General features: G+C 45.3%; 1 protein-coding gene across 3 annotated transcripts in view; it reads left to right on the top strand.

Annotated features, from left to right (window-relative positions):
* elk1 (ETS transcription factor ELK1) overlaps nucleotides 1-7067 on the top strand; it is a 33018-nt gene extending 25951 nt beyond the window's left edge. For all 3 annotated transcript variants that reach the window (XM_044210280.1, XM_044210279.1, XM_044210278.1), the window contains one exon: nucleotides 1575-7067. In XM_044210280.1, coding sequence (XP_044066215.1) covers nucleotides 1575-1673 — 99 coding nt within the window. In that variant the 3' untranslated portion in view covers nucleotides 1674-7067. The remainder of the gene's footprint in view (nucleotides 1-1574) is intronic.
* The last annotated feature ends 4452 nt before the right edge of the window (nucleotides 7068-11519 follow it).

Below are 11519 nucleotides of genomic sequence, written 5' to 3'. Positions count from 1 at the left end.
GACGTGCGACTTGTATTTACTATAGCTGCAACAGCAGCCCGATGCTAAGAGAACAACAGGAAGTGGAACGAAGGAAAAACTGGCGCATCAGGTCGATTAGATATTGATCTGTTCGATATTTACAGTATATCCCTGTCCAGTGAAAACCCTGTAACTCCAACATTTAGGAGCTGAGCCTCGTTTTAACGGGAAAGTGCTCAGGTTTTTATGTTTTCATCTTGAGGAATATATATAAACAAACACGTGCCTGAAGTTGACAGACTTCCTGTTTTTTAAACCAAATGATGTCTGCTTGTTTTTATAAAAACAAGTAAGGCACGTGTTTGTTTTTCATAATGAAATGTAGTTTGCTCCACCCGTCGTGGATACATGGACACGATTTCTGTAACCATAATTTAGTTTATAAGCTTCAAAGCCTTAAGTGAATACATGTCATTCATTCTGAATATAGTTCAGATGTTCTGTTGGTTTTCTACCAACTAAAACAAGTTCTGCACCAAAAATAAGAGGCGTTGCAATATTTCTTCAGTTTCACTTTTTCCCAGATGAATAATATCTAAGATGAAATTTTCACACATGTATGAACCGCAGCCGTGTTATTGTGATAAGTGAAGGGAAGCGCGTCGTTACGAATTCATCAGTTTGTGTTGTATCAAATCCAGTTTTTAAAGTCCATGTTGCAGTTGTATTTGTCAGTAGACCCGAAGCTTCACTTCAGATCAAACAGCGGCAGCTTTGATCACATGAAACACTACAGAGATGTGTGTGTCACACAGACGTGCTGCTTTAATGTTTATCTGCTGTTTCTCAAATCTCCAGATTTTACAGAAAGTCTCTCAGATATTTTCAGAGAATTTCAGACTCAGATGCGTAAAAACCGGGTGATTTATAGTTTCAACAGGAGCAGAGAAGGACAGACGGTTACAGTCACTAACTCTTATACTGATTAATAAATTCATATCTTACTCTAATTCATTCATTATATAGTTGATGTTCTGTCTCTGAACGTCCAGAGAAACATCAAACGTTTGAAGTGGATTTATTTTACCGTTCAGTAATTTGGAACTAATCCTGGGAAAGTGGAGACAGCGATCAGCCGGTGCTCTGCTCCTTTCTTTAGTTTGGGAAAAAGATCTTAACTCAAGGTCCACTTTCATCCGGATCAAGGGCTTTATCTGCCCGTGTTATTTTCTGGCAGCAGGTCTGTCGTGTTTCCTTTATTTATATAATATAAATAAAATACTAATGATGAATCAGCCTTGAAAAACCCCAATACTGGTGTAATCGTCGAGTGTAAACAGTCTGCGTCATTAAACAGGAGGACACGACCTCAGCGTCGGAGTTCGTTTTGTGAAGGAAACTTCAGAGGAAATTATTATGAAGTTGTTTGGAAATAAAGCGTCACGTTTTCATAGAAATGAGCTGAAGGAAGTCGGTCTAAAAAGTGAGTGATTTGAAAACTGAGCAGCAGGGATGAGGCGTACGAAGAGTGTTTAGTCCTGTAAGCTGTGATCGTGACTCTGTAATAAAGCCACATTAAAGTGTTGAAATCCTCTCTCTCTGTCCCCCTTTAGTTTCCCACTAACGGCAGTAATCAGATCCACATCCCGGCCCTGAGCGTCGACGGTCTCTCCACCCCCGTGGTCCTCTCCCCCGGCCCCCAGAAACCCTGAGCTCCCTGCCCGCCTCACGCAGCTCCTCGCTGGGCGCAGAACTCGCCTCACCTCCCCGGAGGGTCGGAGGGGAACTGGATCTGGACGGATTCTGAAACTTTCCAATCAAACCGGGAACCACGTAGTTTTTGGACTGGTAAGACTGGGATTTGATGGTTTGCGGTGGAACTATTACAGCTGGAGAATCATCGTCCAGACCAGACAGAAGTCCGGTTTGCGAACGCCTCCGAACCCCTCTGCTGACACTGAGACCGAATACTTTAAACCGTGCAGAGAGCAGCTGGGTGTCCGGGCGTCGGCCTCCTTAAACCCTCCCCTCATTTCTTTCACAGTTTTTGCCCGAACACTTTGCCGAGGGGTCGTGGGGGAAAACGGGACGCTTCTCTTCACTTGAACGCACCTCGAGAAGCCGACAGCAGGACAGAAGCGGACAGGCGGCGGCGAGGTGGAGCGGTTTCTTTTCTTCTTCTACCGAGGGCTGCACCTTCAGGGTCACGCTGGTTTTTAACGGATGTCGCTGTGGAAAACAACAGATCTTCTGTCGCTTCAGTCTGAAAACACAATGAGATGAAACTGGAACCAGGTCGACTTTTGAGTTTTTACTGGAGAAATGACGAAATGGAAAACATTGATTTTAAATATCAGACGGACTGAGTGAAGACATTTTTAAATAAACTGAAGAGGTTTTGATCAGAAACCGAGCCTCATTAATATTCATGAGCTCGTCTGAGGAAACAGATTTATCTCAAATCTTTCGGGATCTTTTTCGGGGCTTTTTGCTCTTTATCGTCTGTTTTTTAAAAAGTGGTTATTTATTTCTGTTTCCTGTTTTCAGCGTGCTGCGGACTCTTCAGCGTTACCTGACTGCTGGGCGAGCTTGATTTTCTCACTCAGATGAACATTTTATAAACTGCGTCTGTTGGATTCCTTCAGAAACGACTTTTAAGGCCATTTAACGTTTTTTGCTTTGCTCTTATTGGCCGCTTTTAAAGGCCACGCCTTTCTCCAGTTATGCATGGCCTGTTATTGGACCGAACTCCTCCGCATCGTTTTGAACTGACCAATCACAGGAGAGATGACGACGGACCTGAGCTGCAGGCGCTCACACAGCCAAGTTATTTCTCTATGAAAGTCTCTTTATGTGACAGATTGTATATTTTCTAAAAAGTGTCTTCGAATTTGAAGAAGTTTAACGTCCGAACTGAAGTGAAGTGAAACAGGAGTGAAATCTGTTTGGATTTCGAGGTTTTATCGAGGACATCGTCACATTCCTTCGGCTCTAAAGGGTCGATAGAGGTGTTTGTTTTATTGATCGTTTTAATGTCAGCTTTCATTCCAGACGTGCAGCAGATTGTTGTTGAGCAGCTTCGATCGATGAATGTTTTTCCTGAACGCCTCGGGTTCGTGATGTTGTAGATCTGCAGCGACGTTGCCACAAGTTTTCGTGTGAAACGGTCATTTCCATTTTCCCTCCGGTCATTCTGGGACTCGGGACGGAGAGACGGCCGCCATTTCCAAACAGTTTTTAACTCTTTGAGAAATACTTCTGTATTTCAGCTGCAGCTTCATCTGTCTGTTAAAGTGACGGCTGTCCGTCTTCAGACATTAATGTTCCTCACGGCGTCGTTCAGACACGACAGCACCTTTAAGGGAAAGAGCTGCGAGCTCAGCCCGCCTCTGGTTATCACATGACCGCTACACCGGTGACTCCATCCGCACGATGTGGCTGAAAGCTTCGGGAACGACAGAGTGAGTCAGTTTCGATGGAGACGCAGAAATCAGTGAAGTAAATCCACGTCGGTGAACGTGAAACTTGTCCGTTGGCCGATAACGAGCTGAGCTCTGAGCGGACGGAGAGGCTAAAATGGAGGAAGCTGTCGTAGCTTGTCGGCTGTGTCGCCGTCCAGTTAACTTGTGGCAACATCAAAATCTGCAGAAACGCCAAAACAGACGAACCATCGAGATTTAAATTTCTGTTTTTCCCCCAAAAAAGTCCAAAGTGAGGCTGAACCGTCTGGACTCTGACACGTTACGGTTCTTCTAAAAAAAGACTGTTGTTGTTGTTGTTGTTTCTGATGCTAGCCGAGCTCTGTGGTTGCCACGGTAACCTGACCCGACTGTTGCTGTTATTGTCGCTGTTGCTGCGGAGCCGAAGCTCCTCGTGATGATGCTGTTAACGTGTTTCTATGCTTCTGTGTGTGACGACGAGGCTGCTGACGCACACGCACGCACACACACACACACACACACACACACACACACACACACACACACACACACACACACACACACACACACACACACACACACACACACACACACACACAGCAGGAACTGAGTGAAGCTGAAATTCGCCGTTTTCACGTCAGCTGATGTTTTTAATTCAGTGAAGCTGAGTAAAAACACTTAATACTGTTGCTAAGCAACGTGCAGCAAATCTTTTCTCAAATCTGAGTCCGTCGTGGATTTAGTGTTTGATGAACGCGTCACATCTGATTACCTGTAAATGTGAATCGGAGTCGGTGGTAATTAGGGATTCAGCTAATGATCATTTTCATTAGCGATCAATCTGCCAATCAGTTTTCTCGATTAGTCCGTTAATCGGTTGGCGTCAGTAAAGTGTGCTTCACAGCGCCCCGACCAACTCTGCAAAACCCCAAAATATTCACTTCACCAAGAAAAGCAGCGAATTCTCCCATTTGAGCTCCTGGAAGAATCAAAGCTTTTGCTTAAAAAATGAATTGATTGTAAAAACAGCTGATTGATTAATTTAGTGTCGATTCGTCTGATCGTTGCAGCTCCGGGTCTGAAACCCTGAAGCTGTTGGTGCCAACAGAAGAGCGACACTTTAAGCCTTTAAGGGACTTTTCAACATCTGCACCGCGTCCGGATCGCAGGACGTCCCGCACGCTGTGTTTTGTCCTGAACTCGCTGGACGCCGTCACTTTAACGTCAGCTGGTGTTTCTTCACTCGCACGTTTCAGTGTTTCTCAACCGTCGTGTGCAGCGTTCCTGAGTTATTATAGCACTTTATAATAACTGCAGTGTTTCTTTGCTTGCCCCGCACCGCTTCAGGTGTTGAGCTGGTGACGTGCGTCACTGGGAACAAGACTTAAAATACACATTTGACCACACGGCGAACAGTCCCACGGACACAACGTTCAGATGGCTTCGGTCATTTGCGTCGTATTTATTGCATTTAAAGACACTCGGTGTCCAGTTTATTAGGAACGCCGAGCCAAAACGAATCCAGCAGTCGTGCAATAAATCCTCCTCCATGAAGGTTCAGTTTGTGTTCAGTGTGTGTCGGAGTTTATACCGACAGGTGTTTCTGTTGTTTAGGCCGCGCTCACGGATACAGATGTGTTGGAAACACCCGTGGTCGCTAGTCTTCCTGGCGTCCACACGAAAACAACAAAAAACAATTTAAAATAGATAAAACAAGAAAAGGCCAAACTAGCTGCACGCGAGGAACCTGCAGCGGTGGAGACTGACTAACCCACTTCAGAGAAGAAGGAAACGCTGCATTAACGGCGTTCAGCGGGAAACGGCGGTAAAACACCGGATGTGGATCGCTTGCTTACAGTATTGCTGTCAGTTATCTCCAGTCGGTGTCCGGGTGTTTAATCGACCTGCAACCGTTTTGTCCAAAAAAGTATAAAAGTCTGCAGACGTGTTGAGTGAGTTCAGCCTCAGATCAGCTCCTGGCGCCGTGATTTCCCAGCCTCGGCGGTGACGTAAACGCAGCGCCAAGCCATCGTGTTCGACTGTTCTCTCCTTTACAGCATGACTCTATTTTTCTATCAGAGACGACGTGTTTTTATCGTGTTTAAAGTTTAAAGAGCGACGGCGCCTTAAAGCGTTTGGGATCTGCAGAAGAAGGAAGACGCGTCGTCGGCGTTCTCCAGAGCGCGATGACGACAAATAAGCCATTTCTAGCGAAAAGGTTCGAGTCTGACGTCTTTACCGTCAGGCTAACGTTTCTCTCACCAGCAGAACACGAAGAATGTTTTTCTATTGATTAGTAACTGTTGCATTCTGGGTGATGAACTGTAAAATAACATGTGAATGTTTTTTATCAGAGAAAGTGCCGCTGCGGCACCGGAGTTATCGCAGTATTGATTAGGGTAAATCACTTTCCGGGGTCGATATATATTGTGATGTATTGAATTTGCTGGAAAATCAGTTGTGTAATTGTTAATGTTTTTAGGAAATCTCAACAAATCAGAGAACTTTATCAAATGGATAAAAAAAACAACTATATAACAGTACATTATTTTCATAAATCAGTTCGATTGATTATTGATTTGCCTTAAATGTTGGAACAGATTCGCTGGTATGAATTTCTATAAATACAAATGTATTTTGTCTCGTATCGACGGTCACATCTCCAGCCGCGCTGCAACTAACAATCATCAGTACGTATTGTAATATAAAGATATTTAGAGACGGAGACGACGTGAGTTCGAGTCTCCAGTTTATTTCGTTTTACTCTGAAAGTGAAACGCGTCTCACATCGGACGTGGAAACAAATTAAAACTTTATTAAACGTTGCGTTTAATAACGCAGCGACGTTGGAAGAGACGAGCGTTTTGTTGCACAGCGAGTCGCTGCCGACCTGCGGATCACAGACGGCGGCGGCGGCGGCGTCACGTTTCACCAAAGATGGCCGCTCTCCGTCGTGCACGTGGTCTCGTGGATCCATCGGTGGTCGCAGCTCGTACTCTGCACGAGTTGAAACGAGCCGCCGCCTCCGGCCCGACTCGCCTGCGTTTCTGTGGGAACGCCTGTTGTTATCTGGAGCTTTCTGTCCGATCGGCTGCGTCAGAGGACACCCGCGCAGCTGCTGTTGCTATGGAGACGACTCCATCCAGCGCTGCGACGTCAGAGCCAACTCCCGCCCTCGGCCCTCGGGCCGGAGACGCTGCGTCGAGCATAAACCAGGCCGGTGCGCAGACTCCGCCTACTCGCCGGATGTAGCGTAACGCAGACGCATCCCTCAGTTTACTTACAGGAAGTCTAGCTGTCCCATGATCCTTTGCAGCACGATGAGATCAGACAGAAAGCTCTGGGAGCGGATGATCGACAGGTCTCGTCTCAGAGCGATCGAATCGTAAACGTGTTTTGTTCTGTACATAAATAATATCTGAATATAATCTGAACGCAGAATCTATATATTCTGACCAACGGCTGAGGAGAGTTAACGATGTGTTGTTTCTGTGGCCTATCGTCGCTGTCAGATCCTGCGTGGCCCCGCCCCTCCCCGGCTGTGATTGGCTGAGGAGTTTATTGATGTAAAGGGGCGGGGCCTGCTTTTATTTTTCTGAGACAGACTTCTACATGTTCCACGTGTCATTTACTGGAGAAAATAAAAGAAAAGCTATTTTTTATGGACATGAGTTTAGTTTTTGTTGGTGTAAATGTTACAGACACACACACACACACACACACACACACACACACACACTCTGGGAGGACTAATAAAACCGTTTTGTTGTGTACAGTCTGGTCTGTGTGATCACTGCCTGATGTTACAGGATGTTAAAGGTTTCTCTCTCCACGTTCATGTGAAAACGAACACTTGTCTATATTTTACGTTTTCGTAAACTCGTTGTGGGAAGAGAGACGACGATTCGGCGCTTCAGAGAAAAGACGTGAAGCTGGACGGAGTTTATTCTTTCTGCAGTTTGGTTCGAGCGTCGGCCTGAGGAAAGTTTGGGGAAACAAAAGCAACGCAGTAACACGTTTATGTTACAAGATGTCAGTGGTGAGACAGACGTCTCGCACGCGTCGCGTTTTCTGTTGCCAATTTTCTCGCAGTGCTTTTATTTACATGTGAACTGAACGAGGCCGATATTCTGTTGCAGCCTTAGTTTCTACCGACTTCGGCGTCCAGACACTCAGCAAAGGAAACGCACGTCAGCTGCAGTCCGCCGCTTCCTGTCGTCGAGGTCACGTCCCGGGGCAGCGGGGGGCGGAGCCTTACGTCCTGCGGCGCAGTGTCGCGGGCCTCGTCGGCTCGTCTCGTCACTCGTTGGATAAGCAGCAGAGCCTTAAAAAGTCCTTTATGAACCTAAACTTTGCCTTAACCCCACAGGAGCGCTCACGCCTCGCTGAGACTCCGAGCAGAGCTTTCGTGCTCGTTGTGCTGCAGACTCGGATGACTTTTACCGGACGCTTGATAACTTCTCAAACTGACCGTCATAACGTTGTTCTGGAAAATATGTAACGTTAGAACTAAACAGTGCAAAGATATATTGACGTAAATGGACTAAATTATGTCCAACAACACAAATATCCCTGATCTGATTGGGGGGCGGCCTCCGGATTCTGACATCAGCAGATGCCCAAACAGGCTCGATGAACAATGAACTGATGTCATATTGTCTGCGTGGAATATTCAGTCTAGTGTCTAATTTTCTAAGCTTTAGAAATAAAACTATACTTTGCCGCTCAGTCCGACTTCTCGCTTTCATCAAACCATATAAAGTATCCTCCGTAAAACTAATCTCTCCCAGGTCGCAGACCAGATACGCTCCGCCTTCCTCCCTGAGCGAGCTCAGAGCACGAGGCGGTCCCGGAGCTCGCCGAAGCGCTCGCGCTGCTTCGTCCTGAAAAACCACGCCCATCCAGGAGAATTAGTTTCAGCTTTAGATTTCATTCACGCTGAACCCTGAAACCTCCGTTACACCGGGTTTGTCAGCTGACAGAAAGCACCGGGACCGGGAAGATGCAGCTGGTTGAAACGGTTTGCATATGGGACCAGTACGCATGATGAGGTCACAGAACACTGTAAGATTATTGGTGGATTTAAATACAGCGTTTAAAATGTGCTATGAGTTCTCTCAGAGGAGAGGTGCAGCTCAGGGTGGAGGTGTTTCTCTGTGTTAATGATGGAGTCTGTGTGTGTGTGTGTGTTTGCTACAGAGTGAGGACATTTTGTCCGGTCCTCACAACTTCAAAGGGTTTGAATGGTGAGGCTTTTAGTTGTGATGGTCCTCACAAGGATAGAAGCACAAGGATGTGTGTGTGTGTGGAGGCAGCTCATTAATGAAGACCAGAGGACCAGACTCAGCAGGACGTCCAACACCACAAATGATGATGAGGAGGAGGAGGAGGATGAAAGGATGGAGGAGAGAAAAAAAGACTGATTTGATTCTCTGAAGCTGAAACAAGCTGCCTCCATTTTTAAATCTTTTAGAAATTATAATTTTTAAATAACGTTTCAAAGATTGTTGGTCAACATTTCCCCACGAGTCTGAAGGTGCGTTCAGAGTGCGACTGCATGTAAAGTGGGAACAAACAGAAGCAAAGTCTCCCAATGTGAACCTTCAGCAGAGAACTGGTGCTAATCCTGAGGCTTCATCAGCATGCAGAGACTGAAACATGAAGCCAGCGTTTTCAGGTTCATCCGCTCTGCAGACGTTTCCAAAAGCTCCATCTGTGGGTGTAGTAAACACCGACTGAAGGGTTCTTAACATCACCTGCCCTGGTCATTGACTTTAATCCCGACTGGAGCTCGCATGTAGGTCATTTTTCACCCCCACCCCAGTAGTAATTACAGATGCAATAAGCTCTTTTTTTAGCCTGTATCTGTTCACATGTGGTCAAACTGTCTCACCGGCGCCCTCCTGAGGAGGCTTCTGTCTTTCTCTTTAGTCTCTGTGCTGCTGGACGTCTGTTACAGACCAGATCCTGTCGTTTCACCAGCGTTAAAACCTTCCTTTTAAAATGATATTTAAATGATTTTCTGTCATTTCCCATCAGTCTTTGCCTTTGGTGTGCAGTCAAAGCCTCATGGGAGCTGTAGTTGTTGAACACATTAAATGTAGTATATTTATTAAAATCTATAAGTGTTTAGATGTTTACATCAACAGTATATCTGGAAGATCTTTAATCCTGATAATTGATCTTTGTACTGACTGATCTCAGGCCAGGTGTTGGCACAGAAGTATGATTAATAAGATTTCTCCACGAGCTGAAAATAATCTGCTGAAACATCATCAGGAAGCTGCTGCTCAGAGTCACAACGACAAGAAACTCAAACTTTATTTAATTAATACATTTAATTTTTGTTCTTAATTTCAGAATAAGAAATCCTTTATTGATCCCCGAAGGGAAACTCTTTGTTACAGCAGCTCGCCTTTACGTCAGTGCACACAGGAGAAAGTACTAGCAAACAATATAATACTAAACACTATAAAAACAGGTCAGAAAATAAATGAAGTACCAGGTATAAGGGTTTACCAAGTGGGTTTACTGGTGATGATGATAATACAGTATAATAATACCAATGTAATAATATAAGTAATAAGCAGTGGAAGTTAGGAGTTAAAACTAACATTGGAAAACTAAATATTGCACAGCAGTAATGGGAGTATATAATATCAGTAAACAGAGAAAAATACATGGACAATTATTGCACAGGAGTATTGCAGAGATGTTAATGATCAATGTCCAGTATTTAGTGATGTTAATGATCAATGTACAGACTGACACTTAGAGGGAGGAGTTAAAGAGTCTGATGGCCACAGGCAGGAATGACTTCCTGTGGCGCTCCTCAAACTGACCCGTCATAACGTTGTTCTGGAAAATATGTAACGTTAGAACTAAACAGTGCAAAGATATATTGACGTAAATGGACTAAATTATGTCCAACAACACAAATATCCCTGATCTGATTGGGGGGCGGCCTCCGGATTCTGACATCAGCAGATGCCCAAACAGGCTCGATGAACAATGAACTGATGTCATATTGTCTGCGTGGAATATTCAGACTAGTGTCTAATTTTCTAAGCTTTAGAAATAAAACTATACTTTGCCGCTCAGTCCGACTTCTCGTTTTCATCAAACCATATAAAGTATCCTCCGTTAAAACTAATCTCTCCCAGGTCGCAGACCAGATACGCTCCGCCTTCCTCCCTGAGCGAGCTCAGAGCACGAGGCGGTCCCGGAGCTCGCCGAAGCGCTCGCGCTGCTTCGTCCTGAAAAACCACGCCCATCCAGGAGAATTAGTTTCAGCTTTAGATTTCATTCACGCTGAACCCTGAAACCTCCGTTACACCGGGTTTGTCAGCTGACAGAAAGCACCGGGACCGGGAAGATGCAGCTGGTTGAAACGGTTTGCATATGGGACCAGTACGCATGATGAGGTCACAGAACACTGTAAGATTATTGGTGGATTTAAATACAGCGTTTAAAATGTGCTATGAGTTCTCTCAGAGGAGAGGTGCAGCTCAGGGTGGAGGTGTTTCTCTGTGTTAATGATGGAGTCTGTGTGTGTGTGTGTGTTTGCTACAGAGTGAGGACATTTTGTCCGGTCCTCACAACTTCAAAGGGTTTGAATGGTGAGGCTTTTAGTTGTGATGGTCCTCACAAGGATAGAAGCACAAGGATGTGTGTGTGTGTGGAGGCAGCTCATTAATGAAGACCAGAGGACCAGACTCAGCAGGACGTCCAACACCACAAATGATGATGAGGAGGAGGAGGAGGATGAAAGGATGGAGGAGAGAAAAAAGACTGATTTGATTCTCTGAAGCTGAAACAAGCTGCCTCCATTTTTAAATCTTTTAGAAATTATAATTTTTAAATAACGTTTCAAAGATTGTTGGTCAACATTTCCCACGAGTCTGAAGGTGCGTTCAGAGTGCGACTGCATGTAAAGTGGGAACAAACAGAAGCAAAGTCTCCCAGTGTGAACCTTCAGCAGAGAACTGGTGCTTATCCTGAGGCTTCATCAGCACGCAGAGACTGAAACATGAAGCCAGCGTTTTCAGGTTCATCCGCTCTGCAGAGACGTTTCCAAAAGCTCCATCTGTGGGTGTAGTAAACACCGACTGAAGGGTT

Source organism: Siniperca chuatsi, linkage group LG10, assembly GCF_020085105.1.
Source record: "Siniperca chuatsi isolate FFG_IHB_CAS linkage group LG10, ASM2008510v1, whole genome shotgun sequence".
Classification (NCBI taxonomy): domain Eukaryota; kingdom Metazoa; phylum Chordata; class Actinopteri; order Centrarchiformes; family Sinipercidae; genus Siniperca; species Siniperca chuatsi.
This window is presented reverse-complemented; position numbering and strand designations above follow the sequence as displayed.